The sequence below is a fragment of the Lepidochelys kempii genome, chromosome 18, assembly GCF_965140285.1.
Source record: "Lepidochelys kempii isolate rLepKem1 chromosome 18, rLepKem1.hap1, whole genome shotgun sequence".
NCBI lineage: Eukaryota > Metazoa > Chordata > Testudines > Cheloniidae > Lepidochelys > Lepidochelys kempii.
The window spans coordinates 19,919,628-19,943,015 of record NC_136397.1 but is presented as its reverse complement, the minus strand read 5'-3'; the positions used below and the strand labels follow the sequence as shown (position 1 = coordinate 19,943,015).

The 23,388-nt window shown below is 45.1% G+C and overlaps 1 protein-coding gene across 1 annotated transcript in view; it reads right to left on the bottom strand.

The window, feature by feature from the left end:
• Nucleotides 1–23,388, bottom strand: part of PLCH2 (phospholipase C eta 2) — a 318,005-nt gene that overhangs the window by 64,121 nt on the left and 230,496 nt on the right. Inside the window, exons 6-8 of the mRNA XM_078849302.1 lie at nt 16,416–16,586; nt 10,961–11,054; nt 170–373 (exon numbers count right to left, since the gene is read on the bottom strand). Coding sequence (XP_078705428.1) covers nt 170–373; nt 10,961–11,054; nt 16,416–16,586 — 469 coding nt within the window. The remainder of the gene's footprint in view (nt 1–169; nt 374–10,960; nt 11,055–16,415; nt 16,587–23,388) is intronic.

The following is a 23,388-nucleotide window of genomic DNA, read 5'->3' as shown; positions in this document are numbered from 1 at the left end:
TGCTATCATAGAAGCCCTGTTTTGCCATTGCTTATACAGGAAATGCACATTGTGCTAAACCTTTCCCCCAACCCACCTACTTTGCTCTCATGATTCTTTCCCTAAAAGATGAGACACATGAACTATGGAGCCTCCTGATTACCTCACAGTTATTCCCTTCTGTCTTTACCTTCCACGCAGCGGCAGCCAGACTGCAGCACCCAGGCATACATGTCCACCCTAGACTGAGACATCAGCTGATCCCCCATGAGGTAGGTGTTATGGGAAGAGGTGATGAAGTAGTGGCTCAAAGGCTGGGTCATGTCCTGGTTCACCTGGTAGTGTTCTGGATTGAAGATGTCCCCCGACGGGCTCCGTGTGTAATTGGTGAAACCTGTAGGAAAAACCGATAGGCTAGCAACAGCGTTTGTTGTTCTGTTTGAGAGCAGAATGTGAATCAGAGATTGCTCGGTATAAACTCTCCTTTATCTACATTCTTCCTCTTTCCCAACACACACCAGTCTGACACAAACCCCTCTGCACCCCATCTGCCGTGAAACAGTCTGAACACCAAATTCTCATGAGAGCAGTGGTGAGTTTTCCTTTTACAGGATGGAGGGTTTTCATAGAATCATAGAATATCAGGGTTGGAAGGGACCCCTGAAGGTCATCTAGTCCAACCCCCTGCTCGAAGCAGGACCAATTCCCAGTTAAATCATCCCAGCCAGGGCTTTGTCAAGCCTGACCTTAAAAACCTCTAAGGAAGGAGAGTTTTGACTCTTTCCATGTCTAACGGGCTCATTGAGATTCAAGAAAAAGCAAGCAGAGAAACTGGGAGACCAAGATCACCTAATTTCATGGTTTAAAATCAGCAATCAGAGAGAAGACACAGTCATACAGCTGTCAAAATCCTTTCAAATGATGTAGTCTAAACCTTGGCCACTGACCATTTTGGCCGCCTATCAGCTTCAGTTCCATGCAGAGCACATTTCTACATCCACCAGGCCAATAACTCCCAAATGGCAAAACCAAGTGGTTCCAATCCCCTGACCTGCGGAAAAACCAGTCCCAGTTTAAGAGAGCTCCTTGTTATGTTGGTCCCTGAGATGATGGGAACTATAGAAGCAAGACAAGATGCTCAGGTTCTTTTCCAACATGATGTCTTTCAGAAACCCTTACTTTCTTTTGCAAAGTGACAGCTCTCTGATGGGAATTACTGAGCATATGGGTATGTGAAAACAACGAAACAAATGCACCCACATGGAGAGCAATCATATCTGCATTTATAAAGTGTAAATAAAAAGGTTATTCATGCTTTTCTGCTCCCTCTGTGTTTATTCCCAGTGTCCACTGTTATTCCTGGAGGTCACCAGAGACGATGCTGTGAAGCTGCTAACCCCAGAGGAAAGGAACTATGCTGCAGACAGATTGTTAGGCAGAGTTGCTAAACCTTCCCTCTCCTATAACCCTACTGAACACGCTTTTTAAATGCTCCATTTTGAGGCCAAGAGCTTAGCAGGATGCAATAAAGGAATGAACATTTATACTGATAAGAAGAACATTCAGAGTTTCAAGAGCAACAATTTTAAGATACATTTTGGAAGGAATATAAACCTCTCTACCTCAGGGCATGAATCCTATTGGGGATTAATGGGAAACCTTCTTCAGGGGAAGGTGATCCCATAAATATCAATACAGGGTTCTTGCACCTTCTCTGGAGCATGTGGTGTGGGTCACAGTTGGAGCCAGGATACTACACGAGATAGACCCCTGATCCTCGGATCCATTTGATCCATCCTGGCTGTCCCTACGAATGTTGTTTTACTCCCCTCAGTGGGATTTGAACAACAGCTCAGAATGGTCTCGCTCACATATCTCTCTGCGCTTCCAGAAGGGTAACACTTTGTTGCTCTTGCCATCTTTCACATACCTAGAAGTTGCCAAACTAGACCAGACCCAAGGTCCATCTAGTTCAATATCCTGCTCCAGGTGTGGCCAGTAGACGATGTTTCAGAAGAAGGTGCAAAGAACCCCTGCAGTACCATATGTGGGGTAAACTGTCATCCTGGTCTCTAATAATTAGAGACTGGCTTAACCCTGAAGCAGGAGATTAAATATCTCTTCCAAAATTTGTTATGAATTAATTGGGATAACTCTGGCCAAGGGGATCAGGATCAGGATGGAGATCTTTTCTCCAAAAGGTAGCCAGTCCAGGTTAGGTGTTACTAACCTGATTCAGCTCTGGTTAGGTGTTACTATTAGACTTCAAATGTAAATTCTTCTGGGCAAATACAGTCTTTTTGTTACATGTTTGCACAGCACCTAGCAGCACAGGGCCCTAGCATCTCGGTGCTTGAAAAATAGAAGCAATAAATCATAACAGAAGTGATGGGTGGCCTGTGTGACACAAAGTTAGGTGGGCAACAGAACTGGAAGCTATGTGAAAGTAACCTGGTTTTATGTCACAGTATTAATTCAGATCAGGTTCATTTAGGCTTGTGTACTTTGGCCCACAGTTTCTTCTCATCATTCATGACAGAGTGTGTCCAGGTTCCATTTGTGATACTAATCCTAATTCCTATCGAACAACTGGGTTATCTCCACGACTGACTTCCAGCAATTAATGTCCTCTGTGGACAGTATATGCCACAACTGACTCACGATTTCCAATACAGTAGCAAGCCAGCTCTATGGAGATTTAATTAGACTAGAAAAGCTGACCCAAATGTCAGATTTGGAAGTGAAAGGCTGCAAGACAAGTCAGAGTTACAGAACTCCTAAGTATATTACTATATTAAGAATCTGAAATCTATTTGGCACTGTCAAAATTCTAGCATTCCATCCAGGGCAGCGGATGCTTTCTCTTTGGCAAACTCACTATAAAGCTACAAACAGCTGATAATTGGTCTTAAATACCAGTTCAGACACAACATACAAGTCCTTAAACCTTCCATCGGCCTGTCTTAATATTCCTTTTACTTTTCAGTTGTGGCTTCTGTATCTTTTCAGCTCTCTGATGCTGCTTGGTCTAGCTATATCCTAATCTTCCCAACAGTGCTGCTGTTTGACTTTGTGTCTGTACTTGGGCTGTGACAGATTTGTCGCTGTAACCTTCGGAGTAACTAGTCCCTGAACGCATCTTTACATTCACCTTGAAAGTCTGTAGTTAAAAAAAAATAAAAACAAAAAAATCCAGACCCAGAATAGACAGAACTCAAAACTGTCACATGGCTAGAGTCTGATAATTAGTTCTGAGGATGTACTGTTAAAGGGAAAAGGTGTCTGGAATCTCTCCTGGTTGCCTTCTACATTGCCCTGGACTGCCTTCTGCAGCACAGAGGGCTGCAGTGTTTCTTTACTGCCTAGATTTGATGATTCAGGTTAATTTCATTAAACAGATGCTGGCCAAGGGTTGAGCAGATGGAAGCCTCTGGAGACCTTTGCTTATCAGTGAGATGAGTTTGGGGGACGGGAGTCTCGTTCCAGTCCCTTGGGGACATGACAAAGCCACACTTCTACTTGGCTCATTCAGAGGCCCCCCAGTCAGGAATTTGATATTGAGAGAACAGTGTTGCATGTCAGGAGTAAGGGTCATATGAGATTGTCTGGACCAAACCTTGCCCCCTTAACTTGGCAAATCTAGTGTGGGTTCACTCCACAAAGAAAGGCAGGATTTGAGGACCACTCTCTCAGGGGCTGCTGGCATCATGCTGTTCCTCAGGTGTTCCCTGCACCACAGTGTCCGGAGTATGAAGGTTTCTGGCTAGTTGAGCCATGATTACATAGCTGCACCGGCCATTCTCCTACATGCAGAGGGAGAGTAACAGCTGCAGGGGTTACTGTCATCCATGCAGACAGTCTCCGATGCCTGGCCACAGCCAGGGACAACGTGAAAGGATTCCTCTCTTTCCTCCAACTCCCATGAGAGCCTTCCTGAGAAAGCCTCAGCCCCCAACCTGTCTGGCATGGCTGTGCATTGGTTCTTGGTCTGCCCTTCTGCCTGGCTCCTGCAGAAGCCATACTTGAATCCCTGACTTTAACGGGCCACCACATTTCCACATATGTTATTGTCTGTATCTTTATCAAGCTTGCAGGTCGCTGAAATACTGTGGATTTGGCACCAGGCCGCTCATCAGCTGGACTAGGCACAGAGATGCTACCTGAAGAATTAGCTTCCCAAAGCGATGGAATTTTTGTTGATCATGCAGACTCCTTGCCTTGAAGGACACTGCACAATGATCCATCATGCCATCTTTTTGTACGTCCCTTTACAGACTTGGGGGAACACGGGGGGAAGAAGGGACTGGAGAAGTAGCTTTGGGACGCTGATTTTCTCCCATAGTTGAGAAACTGTTGCCTCACATCCCAGTACGTGCAGGACAGAGGATTAGTAAAAACCATAACTTCCATCCTAAGTGTCCCACAAATCCCTTTTGTTCAACTCCACTGAAATGCTGCATGTTCCCCATTTGCAACTGGGTCTTAACAGCTCTCCACAACAATGAAGACTTTATTCCCTGGAATCTCTGCTTTGCCATGAATCATTCCCCTGACATCTCTCTCACTAGTCCATAAGCAAAGTGGGGACTATAAGAAGATGCTGCTACCTCCTAAATGAATTAACACGCTCACTTGTTGGGGTTGGTCCTGCTTTGAGCAGGGGGTTGGACTAGATGACCTCCTGAGGTCTCTTCCAACCCTAATCTTCTATGATTCTAGTGAAACAATACATCAGTCCGTTACAGAGTAGAGGACTACCCAGGAAATGAAAACAGAAACAATCTGAATCAGCCTCCCAATACTGGCCTTCAAGCTGCAGAGAAAATTAACTTGGGGATAAATTGCTGCAAAAACATTTCCTTTATGATGGTTCTTGCTGGCTTCAAATTCTGACTTTGAGTGTTAATTAAACATGCTTATTAAACTGAGCTGTTAAACACAGGCTACAATGAGAACTTTGGTAGTTAAGTGCTGAATAATCCACCCTGAGACAGCTCTCCAAAGCCTCAACCTAGCCCTAGTGCAGTCCCTGCCTGGGTAGGCTCTGAACAAAAGCATGGCTCTTCAACACAGGCTTAACTTTAAGTAGTCAAGTAATCCCATGAGCAAGCACTAAGTGCTGTTAAGTTTTTACAATGGTGTGCAAAGCCAGGCAATCCTCCCTGCCTAGAAACCATGGGGGAAAAAAGAAAAAAGAAAAAAAAAAAACAAGTCAGACCAGACCAGAAGCAAACACTTGTGTAAAATTAAAAAAAGAGTGCAACACAGTCATTTTAGCTCAGACACCTCTTTGCTGGTAAAAACGAAGGCAACAAATGGGAAAAGCTCAATTTTTCAGATGTTTGTCTCCATAGGGATTTTATTTTTTCCTGCAAGGGAAATCCCTGTCTATGCCATCTTAGATGCCAAAAGTTTCACCTTCAGAACAAAAGTCTGCAAGTTCTCACAAAGACTTGCAAAAATGTAATAACACTCCTAGTAGAGACTGTCAGTTGTATTCAGCTGTGTCCTCCCTTTCCATACAATTCTATCGGACGTAGCATGAAGGTTCAAAAACTAAAGTTAGGTCACGCTACTCTTATGGAAGAGTTCTATAGGATGTAATGGAGAACAGTAACCATTTTATAGGCTTTCCAGCCATCCCATAGACCAGTGGTACCCAAACATTTCCTGTCACTCCCCTCCCTTACCAGTAATAGAATCAGTCCATGTCCCCTTCTGTTACTGCACAGTTGGCTCAGAGGAGTTTCAGCTGAAGGCAGAGCTGGGGGCAGAACTGGGGATGGGGGAGGAACTGGACTGGGGGCAGAGAGAAGCTGAGGCTGAGAGAAGAGCTTGGCGGTGCTCCCTCCCTGCCCCCCATGGGGGCTGGCCCGGGGCCCGATGCATCCGCCCAAAACATTCTTCAGTGCTCCCCCCAGGGGACCACTGCTACAGAATGTAACAGAGAATTCTGTTCCTGCAACAGAAAATTCAAATACCACCTACAGAAAAGGTTCTCATTATCTATTAACATTCTATATGTGAAAGTAATTTCTGTGGAACCCAATTGGTTTAATTCCTATTAAACATAACAGGAACTTTTCCATAAGAGTAACTGGTTTAATACATGTTGAAAGAAAAACAATTGTTCACTAATTATTATTGTATTTAATTGCTCAGTTGTGGATCTATGCAGATAAACTGACACCTGATCTTCATTGATTAAATCATTATTTGCTTGATTTGCATTCATACCACTTAGATTTTTCTTTAAAAACAACATCTTTGCAAGAACTGCAAAAATACCAACGAACTACATAGGCAAGTCACACTGCTATCTCAAGACTATCTCAGTAGAGGGGAGCATAATGTTTGCACTGTAGCATTTTCTCTTTCCATCAAACATGTCTCAAACAGAAATAAGCAATCAGGCCCAATAATAGCACTAGCCACCCCACTTCCACCAACTATTGATAACAAGATTTCACCCTATTTGATGGCCTGTGTTGAATGCAATGTAGCAGGGAGTCACTTTCAAATCAGCAGGCTCATAACTCCTGTAGCCAACACTAAGACACGGCAGCTTTAGGCCAGCTTGCAAGGGAATTGAACATATCATGATCAGAACACCTCCTCCAGCAAACCATTACCATAGTTTGCGTAAAAGCAAGAGGCTACCCAAGTAAGATCAGCTAGGATGAAAAATCAATAGGATGTATTGCACACTAGCAAAAATAGTACCAGCTGCTTGCAGCAAATTAATCATTCCCTCATTCTGGATGATAGATTTGACTGCTGAAGGAGCGGTTCTGTGTATCGCTAATTGGGCCCCCTGTGAACTGGCCCTGGTGCTTGTTTCATGCACTTGCTGAAGTTTAATGCTGAAACTGCTGTAATTAGCTAACACTAACTGTGTCCGTCAGCTCTAGAATGAAGAAAAATGAATGCCTCGGGATGCTGTCAGCAGTGTGAAACGAAGACCTCGAGAGCTTGACTCCATTCTCAGGAAAGCCTCCTGTCACACAAGGTGCTTTATTTTGCTCAGCAGCAAACCATGATCCTATTAAAATTATCCAGTTCCTACTAGTCAGGTGCCACATGACAAGAAGCCACCAACTACAGAGGACATAAATTAGATCCCTACTTGGCAATCTCAACAGATCACCAGGAGAGAATGGGCCCTCCAAGTCATTGGCAGGGAACTTGCACTGCATTGCGTGTGTCCATACTGGTTCCGAGGAAAAACAGAGGACTTCTGTCTTCAGCACTATTACAGTCCAGCCTCTCTAGCTAGCCCTCTTCCAGCTAGCCTTTATAGAGGGCAAGAGAGACCTAAAGTCTAGAGAACACAAAGCCATGAAAAGAACAACTCTATACTAGATTACATAAATGAAGCAGCAGCATTCTGAAGTCTAAGGAGGTTATAAGATTACACAACCCCCTGTGTGAATTAAAAAAAAAACATTTAGAGGACATGGGGCTAGCTAGACGTGCCAGAGTGGACAGCCCTGAAGAATGAACTCCCTGAAAGAATGAAGAATCCCTGAGAAGATGCCAATTTAAAAAAGGTAATGGAGTAAGAGGGAGAATGCTTGGGAAACAGCCCTACACAGCCCCCCTCAGACACTATCTGAGCAAAACAGAGGGGCTTTGTCCCTCTCCATCCTGTCTTCATCCTAATGAAAAATAACTCCTGGAGCTCACTCATTAGTCTCAGGCCTGGCTATTGTCCATCCTCAGCAAAATCTAGTAATCTATAAAGTGTGTTCTCAATCCCTCCTCCCCAAATATATTAGCTATTTGATTAGGCATTCAGGCTCTCAAAATCAAGTCCTGGGATAAGATATGGGTAAATGAGATGTGTAGACCAGCAGAAAGAATTGCAATAATTGCAATGCCTGCAAACAAAAGTCCTGGATATACATAACTTGTCAGTCTTCTGCACATTTCAAAACAGGGACAGGTGTATTTCCTAGATAGGCAGCCCAGACAAGACATTTACCAGACTTTCTCTCTCTCTCTCTCAGCAGTTTTTGGCAGACCAAAAGCTTGGACAATACCAGGTAGGATCTTAGAACTGCAACCAATTATCAATAAAAAGTTGCGGAGAAATAGAGCATGTTTCATCATAAACTCCGTCAACTACCCCAAGCACTTGTTTTATATTTTCAAACCACAATAATAAAGAGCAATGCTCTGTGCTTCTGTAGCGCCAGGATCTCAAAGTGCTTCATAAAAGATTAGCGAAGTGAAGCTTTACAGCCTCCTGGGAAGAATGGAGGTCAGAGTTATTATTACTCCCATTTGCAGGTGGGAAAACTGACAGAGACTAATCTAAACCCAAGGGTATATAGGGCATCTGGCACAGAGCTAAGAGCAGTGACGAGCTGCCAAAATCTTAACAACCAGTTCCCTCCTCACCCCACGAGGGGGTCGTTGCCCACCCCCACTCCCCTGGGACTCCTGCCCCATCCAACCCCCCACGTTCCTTGATGCCCCCTCCATGACCCCTGCCCCATCCACCCCCTCCCCTGTCCCCTGACTTCCCCCAGAACTGGACAGGAGGGTCTCGTGGGCCACTGTAGTGGGTGCCCACCCCACCCCTAAGAGCCAGATGGACCTACTGGAGGGCGAGGTGGGGAGTCCCGGCAGTGCTTACCTGGGGCAGCTCACAGGAAGCATCCGGCAGGTCCCTCTGGCTTCTAGGGGTGGGAGAGCGTAGCTAGGCGGGGAGCAGGGGGAGCGACCGCTCCCCCCACTGATCCCATCAAAAGTGGCGCCTTAGGCACCGGCTCCCTGGGTGCTCCGGGGCTGGAACACCCAGGGGGAAATTTGGTGGGTGCAGAGCAAATAAGCTGTTCAGCGGGAAGCCTGGGAGGGCTGAGAAGCAGGCAGCGGCTTCCCGCTCGGGCCGAGGGTGGCAGAGGTGAGCTGGGGCGGGGAGTGGTTCCCCTGAGCCCCCCCGGTTACATGCTGCGGCGTGGGCAGCCTTCCTCGCGTCCCCCCGCCCCAGCTCACCTCCACCTCCCTGGGCCTGAGTGCGAAGCCGCCGCCGGCTTCTCAGCCCACCCCGGCTTCCCGTGCCAACAGCTGATTTGCGGGAAGCCGGGTGGGGGGTCGGAGAAGCAGAGTGGGGCAGCGCATTCAGGGGAGGAGGCAGAGCAAAGGTGAGCTGGGGCTGGGGGTAGGGCGGGGAGCTGCCGGTGGGTGCTCTGCACCCACCAAATTTTCCCCTTGGAAAATGGAGTCGGTACCTAAGGCGCCACTTTTGGCCGGTTAAATTTAGAAGCCTTTTTAGGCCCGGTTGTCCCTCGTGGAATTTAACAGCCGGTTCTAGCGAACCAGCTCCAGCTCACCACTGGCTAAGAGTAGACACCAAGTCTGCCTCCCTATTTTGTGCCTTAAGCACAAGAGCATCTTTTCCATCCATAAGAAACTGTATATATAAAAAGTAAGAAAGAAATCATATGGAGTCCCTCTGCAATAACTTCTCAAATGAGGACCAAGCTACTGGCTCCTGTGCTAGACTTCCATTTCATGGTAGAGTAACACCTGTGCTCCAGAATCTCTCACAGCAGCACAACCAGCCGTGAGTAACGTAGTTCTGTGCCTCTTGTCAAGGTGACCCCACAGTCTATGCTTTGCCTGTTAGGGGTAAGTACTGTTGCTCATAGGCTTGACTTCTTCATAAGCAATGCTTATAGACCCTAACAGGCAATCCAATGTCGCTAATATCTGTGCAATCTGTCTTCAGAGCCCAGGAGTGAGCAGTAACTCCCATGCACTTTGAATTTAAGGGTAAGAAGGAAGAGAAGTTGTGTTAAAACATAATGAGAGTAAAGTCAGATGTTCTCTCTCACTCAGACAACCTGGGTTCATTGCAGGAATTACTCTGTTATGCAGGAGGTCAGATGAGATGATCACAATAATCCCTTCTTGTCTAACATGTCTAAGTCTCAGGTAAGATCAGGCTAATGTCCAATCACAAGGCAGCCAAGCTGATGGACCCAATTCTCTGTTCTCACACTCAGGTGAAGTGGGCGTAAAGCACAACACATCCCGAATGGAGTGTTTTACCTGCCGTAAAGGGAAAGGGCAACAGCGATTTCAGTCCCCAGAGCAGGAGAGACCTGAATCCATTATATAGGAACCATCCTTCACCAACGACAAAGAGGCGACTCCAGGTATTGGAAACTACCCCATTCATCTGGGTTGAAGAACAGACTGTACCAATTTATACTTGGCCATTCTGCATTAGTTCAACACAGCCACAGATGTGCATATTACGGCTTTTTTTTTTTAAACATAGCTCAAGACACTTCCCACCCAATCTATTGCCAAACAATATTTCCAGGGCCTGACTAGCACTCCTTGTTTGCTTTTGAAGTTGATGGGACCACCAAGGATAAAGGGGCCACTGTACTGAGTAAGGGATTCAGAATCAGCCCTAAAGCAACCTGTACCACCTGGCCACCATTGAAGTCTTGTTCAGTGCAGCACCTGGTGTTCAGTGAGAGCCCATCAGCACCGGGCCTGCTGAGAGTGTGCTTCTTGGGGCAACATTATTTACCACCCCCATTGTAAATTTCGACACATGCTCAGAACACTGGTTTTATTAACACTCTAACATTTGTTGTTCTTTGGGGGGTGAGGGGGATTAACACTTTGTCTGGGATTGTCACAGATGCCTAGGGGAGTTAAGTGCCAAATTCCATTGCATTTCAGTAGGACCTGGGGAGAGACTTTCAAAGGCATAAATGACAGACAGGCATCCAACCTCCATTGACTTGCAATGACAGGAGCCTCATCCCTCCGGGTGTCTAACTCCCTTAGGCTCCTTTGAAAATCCCAGCCCACATCAACAACATTAACGGAAAAGCACAGACAAAGCATCCCCTATGCAAGGTGACACCATACAGTACTCAAACAAGTGTCAAATTCGAACTAGCATTTACCGTCCATTGGGCATTTTCCAGAACAGCAGCAAAAACCAACTTACCGTCTATTCCCAGAGCCCGCTGCTTCTTGTTCTCCAGACACGGTTCAAACTGATTGATAATTTGCAGGCAGTACTCCTTGGTCACATTAGTCATCTAGAAAGGAAACAAAACATGAAGTGGAGAACATCTCGTTAACTAAATAATCATCCACTGCTCCCCTAGTTCTCTTCTCTCTGTGTAGTATGAGAACTGGCTGTATTTTCTGCACTAGTACTAGGATTTTTACACTGTTCACTAAAATTCCCACTCCTGCCACTCAGTGTCAGGTCAGATAAGAATCAGGCTGCTTAGTGAAAAGTTAGTCCCATTGGCAGCTGCCTGATAGCACACAATAAAACACAGAGCCCGATTTCTGCTTTGTAGGTCAATTTTGTTTAGTGTTTTTAAGCCCACAGGGCAACTAAACAGCACGTGTTTTGCTATGGCCCAATAGGGTCTTTTGGCTGCAGGATTAATTTGTGTTGTCAAAAGGTTTTTACTTTAGAGGCATGCAACAAAACAGAACTCCAGGAGCCAGTGGAGAGAAGAATGAATTATAATAAATTGGCCAGGTATCAGAAGGTCAGGAGATTATTGGAAGCATTTCTAGTGCATCCGTTACTTTGATCTATGGTAGGATTTCATTCTGGTCCTCAAGATGTGTGCACAGAGAAAATTCTGCATGTTCTGAGACATTGACAATTGAAAGTTAGGCCATTTATGGTTAGCTCCATTTATGTTTAAAAAGGAACCATATAGCCCTGCATTATGTAAACAGAACTGGATGACCAATTATTTACTACATCTGTCATCAGCAGTGCTACAAATCAGGATCAAGGCTTCACTGTGTGAGGTGCTGTGCACACACACGACCATATGGTGCCTGTCCCAAAGAGTGGCGCAGATTAAAAAGCCAAGCAGAATCTTTCAAAAATACACACGTAAAACCAAAGTAAAGCATAAAGCGGGACGAGGAGTTAACATCTCATGACAGATGCCTGGAGCAGGGCGTTCTCCATCTAGCCACAGAAGACCTACAGCATGGCAGTGGCCATGCAAGCTTCTCTGGAAGTGCACAAACAGAACTGTATCCTGCCCAGGAGGAACCACTTGCAAGGGGACTTCAGAGTGCATGGACCGTTCCGTCCTTGCCCTCTCTGCTGAGTCTGCCAACAAAGGGACTAATTATGGTGGTGGGTTGGGCAAGGTGGACCCATGCCCAAAGGGTCAGCAGTTTTGACACTGGACTGGAGCCTTCTTGTGGGGAGGTTCAAAACACAACAGATTAAGGAGCATGAAAAAAGCATTCTCCTTCCACTGAATGTCCTGGCTTGGCTGGGCTGGGCTGAGACACAAAAGCCCAGAAGTCTCCCTACCAAAACACCTTTCTTGCAGCATTTACATTTTGGCCATGACCAGCAAAGGCAGGATCTCATAAGAAAATTGGTTTTCATGAGATTTCTCGTCCCAATCCCACAACAAGGCCTTTCCCTGCTGCTAGCTCAGCACTGCTGTTGCATGCTTTTGTTCTGTTTTTGACAAGGCTCAAACCTACAGCAGCAACACCTGCTCGTTCTAGACATATTGCATTAGAGAGGGCAGCACTATCTGTGGGAGGAAAGCTGGAGAGCTTTTAGTGCTCAGTGCCAGCGATTAGCTGAACTGATTGAGTCCTATGGCTGAAGTTAATTTTTTTCTCTCAGCATGAAGAGGATCAATAGGCCCAGGGAAACAGACACACTGCATAACTCGTTTAAAGAGACAATAGGCACAAAGGGATGGGTGTTCATTTATTTAATTAGCGGATGACTCATGAGACTCTATCAGAGCATGAAAAGCAGAAGCACATGGACAGAGATAGCCCAGCCTAGGAGTTTTCGTGCTGACTTCGCCATTGCTGTCCATGGTAGTTTTTCTTTCCCACCCCATCTACTTCTACAATTCTGGTGAGAAAAAAAAAGTCCTGGCTGAGCTATTATTTTGCTGCCTCCCTAAAACCAGGAATGCCCTGCCTCATCCTGACAGAGGAGCCTCGAGGGCAGAAGTAGAGGAGAGAAGGGGTTTTATATCGGGTGGGGTGGGGTGGGGCCAATGGGCAGTTGAAATGCTCCCTTTCTCCTGAGGATGTTAAAGTGGAGCGAGAGAAACAAAACAATTTCACTAAATTCTCAGACTTAATGAAATCTTGAAAAAAAAATTCCACTGGAATCCCTCTCTCCTCTATGAAAACAAATACTCTAAACTGCAGGGCTCTCTGGTTGGATTTTACCTTAACTTCATAGCTCCTGTCTTCCTCTGGGGCCATACTGACCCTTCAGCTTCTGGCATCCGCCTTCCCTCTCCCCTTTTATTTAAGCATTGCAATGTGGTCTTTTATTACATGTTCCTTCGGTCACATTTATAGTGGGCTGGTTTCCCTGTCCCCATTGCTAGTGGCACTCTAGCTTACTAAATCGCTCCTCCATTACCAGCCAACTTAAAATAACCACCAGCCTCTTCACTGCAATGGGCTTTAACTTTCCCAGAACAGACCAGCCAACAACCTTGCAGTCCAAAAGGTTTAGACAGCTATGCATCAGAAGCCACTCAAAACCTGATAAGAGGAACAACTGGTAAGGTATAGGTACAGTATAGTACAGGTACAGTAAAGCACATTCACACTAAGCAACAGATGAATGGGTCACAAAATCTGGTTAACTGGCACTTCTGGCAAGGTCTACCAGCTATTTGCAGCCGTCCTCGGTACATACCAGTGTTTGCTGGCATAGAAGCCCTAATATGTGGCAGCCTTTGTTCCATTCCTATGGCTGCCGAGAGGGGTGATATTAACATTTGTATTTTTCATCATTCATGGCTTATTTTAAAACGATCAGCCCACTGAAGCCACCAATAACCAAGATGATCACGTAGCTGGCAGTTGGCTGTTCCCACCAAGGTGGGTATAGTTGAGATTTGATGCAGAAGATGGAATAGATCAATGCATTTGTATAAGCATGTGTACGTACGTGTGCAGAGAGGAAGCTACTTAGCTTTAGCCATGAGAAAATAAAAGCACGGTACACCTCTATTTATTTCCTTTTCACAAAAGCCTACAGGAGCTGTCAGGAAAGGGAGCCAACATCTTTAATCTGCAGCACTGGTTGATGGATAAAAGTGACTAGAATGCATAAAGAATGCAAACCTTCCTGTTTAGCCCTCGCCTACAAGGAGCAAATCATTAATTCCACTGTACATAGCAGCTATTGCAACAGGGTGCACGGAGATTAGTTTGCTGCTATTTAACTGATAGCCCATTGATAACTATGGCAAGGGCATCGAGGTAAAATTCAATATTTGACTAGTAAAGCTTATAAACCCAGGAGTTAAAGTCTCTGAAGACATATGAAAGGTCTGATTTTATGAACAGCGTTAGGTGTAACGCTTGCCATTAGGTATTGGCTTCTACTAGAGAATCACCTGTTCTGTTGGATCATAAACTCTTCATCTCTTTCAAATCAGATGAACTGACAGAACATTGTGTGGCTTGTAAAACCCACTAGAGTGGCAAGAGAAGGACCAAACAGTTAGTCCTTTCTATCTCCAAAGGGCTATCCAAGCCAGCAGTGAATCCTCTCAATAAGCCTGGGAAAGATGGCCACCCTCCAGTAAGCAAATCACTTCATTACTCTACCCACAAGGCCATGCAGCAAGACAGAGACAGAGGCAAAAACATCACCACTGGATCAGGTTGCCTCATACTGGGAAGGTGATAACTGGAGAGGTGTTAACAATTGAATGGTCCCTTGAAATGTGTATTAACTACTTATGCTAAACAATCTGTTCCATCTTTTATTTAGCTGTGACACTCAGGGTATCTTTTCCAGACCTGAAGAAGAGCTCTGTGAAAGCCTGTCTCTCTCACCAACAGATGTTGGCCCAGTAAAAGATATTACCTCCCACTCCCATCTCTCATACTGGAAAGAGTCAAATGTCTCCATCTAGCCACATGTCTGCAGGATTTTTCTAAAGGAAAAGTAAGGGGAAGGAGGGAAGCTACAGCAGAATGATCTGCATTAGGGAGATAGGGAGGGAATAAGGAGATTCCAGGAAACATCCACACCAGGCCTGAAGTGGTATCAGTGGCTTTTGTCTAAGTCACCCAATTGTCTGAGTGCCCCACATGCCCCGTGATTGGAGTGGCCAGACGTAGGTAGCTACTAAACTTTTCAATTGCACCTCGGAAATGCTCTCTACTTGAAACAAATGTAAAAATTCATCCCACCCACAGAATTAAAACATGGCCGATTTAGAACCCAGGGGGCTGGTCAGAAACCTTACAGTCATGCTTAGTTATAAAGCTAGCCATGTATCTTTCCAGTAATAAGTGTCTAGTAGAGTAAAAACCATTGTGAACCAAGCTCGTGAGGCAGGGCCCATCAAAGCAGCTGGTAGGTGTGATACTGCAAAACATGTTCCTACAGTGACAATTGTTTGTTCAACCATATTACAGTCTGTAGCGTGAAACTAAATCTTTATTCAAAAAGTCACTGAAAATGGGAAAGGTGAATTCAGTGGTCTGAGGTGGACACGGATGCATTTTTCTAGGCCATATGGAGTTTGGCCTGATCAGAAGGCTCGGGCTTTGGGAGACTAATAACTGCAACAGAAGGGGTACCTTGGGATGTTTGTATAGTACCTGCCCATCTCCTGCCTGCTTCTGGCCAGTTCTGTTTGTCCTTCTCTTTTACAAGCATGAAATTAACATAAACCAGTATTAGGAAGAGGCCTTGAATCAAACATATGGCAAACATTAACTCTTTCTTGGATTATTCCCTCTGTCACCAAGAGTCATGCCCACGCTCTGCTGTGCGCAATTAAAGCACTCAGTTATTACTGCTTTAAAAAATTAAATTAAAAAAGCTGTGCAGTGCATACAGAGTACGCTATGTACAATGACATCCAATTTTGATATTAGGTGGGGCGTGCAAATTATGATCATTAAGAAATCAACATACCAGGTGAGATCCACAGGAGTAAAACACAATCCATCTTCCATGCTAAATTAGATGGTTAGCCCATCTTTGCTCTCCCAGTTTATGGAGAGTATTAATTTCTCCAATGTTCCCTAAATGAGCAGGCCGATTATTCAAACCTGCCAAGGGTGCTGCATATAAAGAGAAAAAGAGGTAGCACTAGCTTATCAGAATCTCTTTCCATTTTAAGACATCAAAACCAAGAACTCAGCTGGGATAAATAACATCGAGTGGCAATAGGCTTGAAGTTTCTGTGCACAGGTTTGGACATGCTCTGCAGGTGACCTTGTTATCACATAAAATGTCAAGGTTTGATAGGGTTTCTGTCCACTTTGGGAAGAAGCCACGAGCGAACCATTAAAAGGTCACCTTTAAGTGGAAGGTTGGAACATTGTAGCTTTCTAAGGGAGAGATACCAGGGTTCTGCACCCAAGCTACACTTCTCTCCCCAGTGCCCACCTACCTTTTGCTCAATCTCAAGGAAGCGCTTCAGGTCATCTGCATCTAGATAGTCCTTGTGGTTGCTGTAGGTGAGCATAAGCAGGTACAGATCACGCCGCGTCGACATCATCTTGTAGAAGGCGCAGAACTCGTCGAAGCCCAGCGTGCCCTGGTTATCGTCCGTATCAGCCTCCTGCGATACGCAACAGCAAGGTGCCGTTAAAGGTGCCCCGGTTCCCAGCAAGATCATTACAATGGAGGGAATTGAAAAAGAAACCAAAACTAAAACCAAAATACACAAACCCTTGTGTTTCACAAGAAAGTCATTTTTAACCTGAATGCAGTCTCGCCTAGCAACACACTGCTCAGGAAGATTTGGCTCACCAGGCTGAAACTGGTATCATGAATGGCTTGCAACCCCCCCACCCCCACCCCTTTTAACCTTCCCAAACATCTGCATTTTAATGCAGGCTTCCAGAGCTCACTTTCCCAGAGGCAGCAGTCTTCACTAGGTCCCCCACATTGGGAGGGTTCTCCCATCTATGGCAATGAGGCAGGGCACTATGCAATTGAGTACTGGGGAGAGGACATGCAGGTGTCCAGGAAAAAGGGGACACTTGTGGTGTCTTGGGAAGGTCACTAGAAACAACACCATCCTGCCAAGAAGCCCATGGCTCAGGAGCACGCCTGTGAATTCCTAGGGCAGAGACACATACACACGTTAATTTAATAGGGTCCTACGGAGGAAATAAAGCAGCAGCAAAATACACTGCCCTCGGGCACCCAGCCTAATAAGTTTACACATCTCAGCAGTTCTCCACTCTTTGACCAATTGCACCAGCCTACCCGGCACAAAACCTTCCATTTGATCACTGCTGAAATGGGGCTGCTCCAGACCAGTCTCGTGAGTGTCAGGGCACCAGTGGGGCCCAACACAGAAGCTTATCGTTGATCCTTAGAGCACCGCCAATTGCGTGCATGTCCGTGACTGGAGGCCACTGAGATACATACCATATAAAGGTCCCAGCAGAGTTCCTGCACCCATCGTGCTAGGTGTCGTACAAACACATGATACTAGAGACCTTCCCTGCCCAGGCAGCTTACAATCTAAACAGGACAGACAAATGATGGAACAGCAAATATTTCCCCCATTTTACTGAAGGAAAATAAGGCACCATAAAGTATACCGTAGAGCTGAGGATAGACCCCAGATCCTCAGCCTCTCAGGCCAGTGCCTTAACCACAAGGCCATACTTCTTCTGTATAGCTATAGGATTCAGTGAGCCACACACCCCATCTCCAGAGATGTTGTACATTCATTCAGCATGTTTCTCCCTTGGCACACTTTGTGAAAACGCTAATTAAAAAAAACATTATTCATCAATTAGAAATACATGGAGATACAGGAGTGTGAAAATATCCCTTGAAGCAAAGTAGCCATAAAAAAAAAAAATCCCAAACAAACCACACCACAGAAAATGAGCCAATTCTCCCCATTACATTGTCCCTAATTATCCTCTGATGAAATAATTCTCAACCTATTTACCGCATCCAATACTACCTGTATAGCCCTGAGGATGTCACATGGGCAGCAGCTGCGTGCTGATTGGCCCTCAAGCGGCCCACGGGCCACATGTTGAGAATCATTGCTCTGATGTTTCAAATGGGAGAAGCACTTTTTCCCCTTTGCAACCCATCAACAACAGGATTCTTCACAGGATTTTAAAGCTGGATGAAGTGCAAATATAGTCCCATGTCAGCAAATGCCAAGATATCAGAGCCTGTTGGAATTCAGCTTTGACAATACCAAAATAACCACACATCAGTTTGGATTAGCAATTTCACATTGTATCTTAACTGCATTGCCAGTTTATCAAGAGTTGGTTTACACCTATAACTGCTTTGAGTACAAAAATCTGATTCCATTTTCACTCTGCCACCACGCAGGCCTCACGCTCCATTAGTGCTAATGACACAGAACTCCTGTGCAATAATGCTTTCTGATGTCCTCTGGAATATAGATCAGCTCCTATTTCCGTTACCCATAAGTCTCAAGGAGTACTGTGACTCTTGGTCCTCTCCTTCACTTCAGTCCTCTTGCTCTCTATTAAAGGGAGCCCCTGCTTTTTGGACTAACATATCCTAAAATTAGAGGGGAGCATGACAGGAGAAGTGTGGAGAATTACAGACGGACAAGAGGTTTGGCATTTGGATTGCCATTCACGATGCACCTCTAGCGTGCCTTTCATCCAGCAGTCTCAAAAGCCCGTTACAGGCATTGAGCCTCACAAGAACATGTGAAGTAAATACATTACAGCCAGTGATTCTACAGACGGGTGAAGTGAGCCCCAGGGATGCCTATGCAGTCAGTGGAACCGCCATGATCAGAACCAAACAAAACCCAGCTCCGTGCCCTAGGCAAGAGTCTCAATGATTTTTCTATTGATTGGGGGTGTGTGTGGTGGGGGAGCAATTTGTATGAGATCTGATTTTTAAAGGGTAACTTTTTTTTGGTAGACAAAACATGCAATGGCAAAAATTGCACCTGTATTTTTGAAATGCACAACGTACAAAGTCCAACCATGCAGGGGCTATGCACCTGATTTGTGACTGCAGCTAGGTATCTGTCAATTAAAGAACTCAGATTTCTACCCACAACAAGCTGCAAGCCTAAAGAAAGCACAGGCAGAAATTCTACAGATGTGTATTGTACCACTATTCCCCTTGACCCCACCGACCCACCCACAAAAGTGGCCGGCGTAAATATGGCTGTTCATTTGCATGTCAGCTTATGGAAGCTAGCTGTGAAAAGACCCCTCACACCCACAAACTGAATAGAGGGGAGCTCCACTGCCATAAAGTGTCTCATAAAAAAAGAACCGCTGATGTGAGGCATAAGGTTTTGTGCCTAATGAAAAGGACTAATCAAATCTCCCAGAGCTGCTGGGCTGAGCAATACCAATGGCAGAGTTTTAAAAAGATTATTGAGAACGAATGGTCCACCCTTCCCATGGCTAATCCCTCCCTAAAAATTAAATTAGGAACAGTCTATGATGGGCAGATAGAGGGAAAAATACTTCGTACAATGCAGGCATATGAAATATGCAAAACGAGCTCTGTTTAATGAGCAGGGCAGATAAGGCAGAGTAAAGTCAATACAATGGCATAAGACGACTGGAGTATAATGAAAAAAAGCCAGCCATCCAGAACAGCCAGCAGATCTCCTAAACAGCGAGAGGAATCTGAATGCAGCTCAGTGCTTCAGTGTAGAGTCCACCACATCAACACTGAAGTTTCAATTAAAGTTGAGCAGCTGTTATGAAGAGGAGAGGAGGAAGAAGAAAAAAATCAACGAGTAAATCATAAGAATTAAAAAGAGCCCCTTGAAGGCCGCAGGGCTCAGTCGCTTTGTCTGATGACACATTATCTGATTGTATCTGGGTGATGCTTAGGAATAGGCTCTGAAGTCTCCAGTAAGGCATACATACTGATGATGCCAGGGGAAAAGCTAAGACAGCTGCTGAATAGGTTTGTAGTACTGCTGATCCGAGTCAGCCAGTGCACATTTCTGCTGCAGTTACTGTAAAATTCAGGGCCACTATCAGCCATAGACGAACTATGAGAAATATAGGAAGGCAAAACATTTAGACATCAGCCTGAACCAAAACATTCACAGACCAGAACCCATCAAAAGCTTAAGAATGCTTAAAATCCAAACTCCGATCTGAATTTTGTTTGTTGAGCGTGGCCCCCCTGAAAAATACTCTTCTGGAAGATCTCAGTCCAATGAACATCTCCCACCAAAGGTGCAGCGGTCAGGTCAGACCTCACCAAGCATTCGAACGGAGAAGGGTTCTCGCAGATGGTTTAGGGAACAGCTAGTCCAGCATCCTCAGACTCAATTGGGCAGACAAGTATAGGAATGTTGAGCTACTCAGTGTATGTCTACACTGCAATCAGGAGGTGTGACTGCAGCATGGGTAGATCAAAGCGACTTCAAGTAACAACAGCAGAATAACTACTGCGTAAGTATGTAGCCAGGGCGCAGGAAGCCACCTATGCTGTTATGGCTTCATTGCTCTTGTTCCTTGAGCTAGCTTTTTATCTAGCTAGATGTAAGCTAGCTTGGGTATATCTACATACCTCCTCACTGCGGTGTGGTCATACCCTTAGGTGACAACTCCAGACACCTCCATTTCAGACTATGAGAAAATGCAGCTGGCAGTTTGGCAGATGGCAGGCAGAACAATGCACTATCCAGTCAGATGCCACATGTGCGGATCTTTTAGGATAGCTCTGAATCAGCACTTCCCATCCTTATTCTCACTTGGTCCCATTTTTATGAATGTGCCTGTCAGTGAGGCTGGAGAATCAACCCACTGGCTAGACAAAATGGGAAATGTGTCTTGTTGCAGGAGCATGAGAGAGAAAGAAAAAGTTTGAAAAGAGAATCAAAAATTTGCTCAGTAATTATCTTGCTAGGATGGTGCTAACCGACTCCTTTCTGAAAGTATCAGAGGGGTAGCCGTGTTAGTCTGTATCCACAAAAACAACGAGGAGTTGGATTGGCCTGGTCATCACTGGTTCTTTACTTGTAAGGTAACTCCCTTGTCTTCACATGCCAGTATATTTATGCTTGTACCTGTAATTTTCACTTCATGCATCTGAAGAAGTGGTTTTTTACCGATGAAAGCTTATGCCCAAATAAATCTGTTAGTCTTTAAGGTGCCACTGGACTCCTCATTGTTTCCTTTCCTGAAAGAGAACTCTGTGTAGCTGGGAAGCTTGTCTCTCTCACCAACAGAAGTTGGTCCAATAAAAAATATTACCTCCCCCACCTTGTCTCTCTCATATCCTGGGACTGACACAGCTACAACAACATTGCATACATTATTTCCCAGTGTAAGACGCCTGTGCTCATTTACCATACAGAGCTTAACCATCCCTTTCAGAGATTGTCCTTTGGAATTAAACTGCTGCATTATCAAGCCAGGATGTGTGTGTCTCGCATAGTGTCAGGACTGAAGATTCCACAGACCTGCTTTAATGTTGAGCTCCTCCCACATCCCCCACTTTGTTTTCCAGCAATTGAGTTGTCAGCTGGTTGCTTTGCACATTTTTGCTGTAGACAAACCTAAGCACATTACAGATCAGAGACAAAGTTTCAGGCTTCTTGTACAGCCCAGATAATACTTCTTCGCTGCATTCCCTTGGGCTGGTGCCATGAAGGCTGCAGTTTTATCAGTTAGTTGGGAAACGTCTCAAGACGATGGACAACAGCACACCAAGACCATGGACAAACAGCACTGAACTAACAGCACAAATTCCATTTAGGAGCCCCAGGGTTAAGTACCCATGCTCAGCTAGTTCTCCAGGAACACGGCAAAACTGAAAATCCTTGATTTACTTAGAGAGAGACACTCAATAGGTTATCAGCGATACATTATCAGCTTCCTAGTCTATTCTCAGCCCCCAAGGAATCCACACACACTTTCTAACTCTTGATTGCCCTGGATGTTAGATTTCTATTTAGCAGCCTGACACTTTAACAACTCTAGAATTGTAGCAACTACAACACTGAAGCCAAATTTTGTGTAGGCTCTGAAATGGTTAATAGAATTAGACACCAATATAAAACAGGTCAATCAATGCAGAGACACTGAACTTATTAAAGGAGCCCAGTGAAACATATCTGAATGCACTTGTGAGCAAAACCTTGCTAATAATAAAATTGCACTGTTTCCTCCCACCACCATGAATGAATGGGGCAGCGGGGGGGCGCAAACACACAACATTCATCTCCTTTAAAAATAAAGTTCTGGGTAGAATGAAAATACAGCACTTTAATAAAAGCAGGCATTCATCCAAGTCAGTGAAAGGATATTAATTAGAAAAATTGAACCCAAGGGGACTGCCTTCAAACCCCATGTATGATATACAATGTTAGTTTTAACAACGTTCTGTTTAGCTCTTTCGTTAACCAAGGCAGAGATTTCTGCTTTGATTAGGCAATTCAAGGCTGCTTAATATCAGGAATTTTATATCACAGAACACCAATTACATCCATAATTCAGACCAGGCTGCTCTCATTTATACACTTTCATATGGAAAAGGCTCATCCATTTTTTCCTCCCTTAACAGGATTTCTAATTATTGCCATTCATCTGAAACTATTAAGACAAGAGTCTAGCATGCTACTAGTAGAAACCCATTCTCTGGTCACAGAAGTTATACCAGTCTCTACCCTTTGGCTCCAGTTAATCCGAATGATTTATCCTAGAAAGCAACTCCCTTTAATCCACTAATTTTAATGAGTTTCTGAAATTTTGTTTTCCACAGTGCTGCATTTGTGAGTGTGGTATTTGCTGGCATTGCAAAGAAGTTTTATTAAAACATTATTAAAATGTTCTGCTTGTACAGAGACACCATGTCCCCCCTGCCCCGCTCCAAAAGCCTCATTACAGTCCAGCACAATTGATGAAAGGACAGGATTCTCAGTGGAGCAGAAGTCCATGGTGCACAGGGTCTAATAACACAGGGATCAGCAGATTATAGTGCTGCCAGGCAGCGTGCATATTAATAGATGTATGAGTATTATCTTCCCATTGCCATGGGAGGGAAGAGCCTTTGTTCAAAAACAAGCTTTTGACAAGGGCCTCTTGTTGCAGGTGCGGACACGTATATGTTTCTACAAAGCTTTTTAGCCTGGCATCTGCCCCCAAATGGAAGGAAATGCACTGAGGTGCATGGGCCCATTGGGCTAAAGCTGGGGTACCTAGACGTGTGTACGCACTCAGCACACTTGCTTTCAGCTCAAGGTAAAGATGCTCACAAGGCACTCAGGCCCCGCCTGGTTAGAGGCGCTCAGGTGTGGAGCGTGGCTCAGCAGGCTGCACTGGGGAGAAGCTGCTTCTTCGCCTCCTGCGACGCTGCATCCGGCAGTAACACCACCATCCAGGGAGGCCAGTATCATCACCCCCCTTTTGCAGATGGGG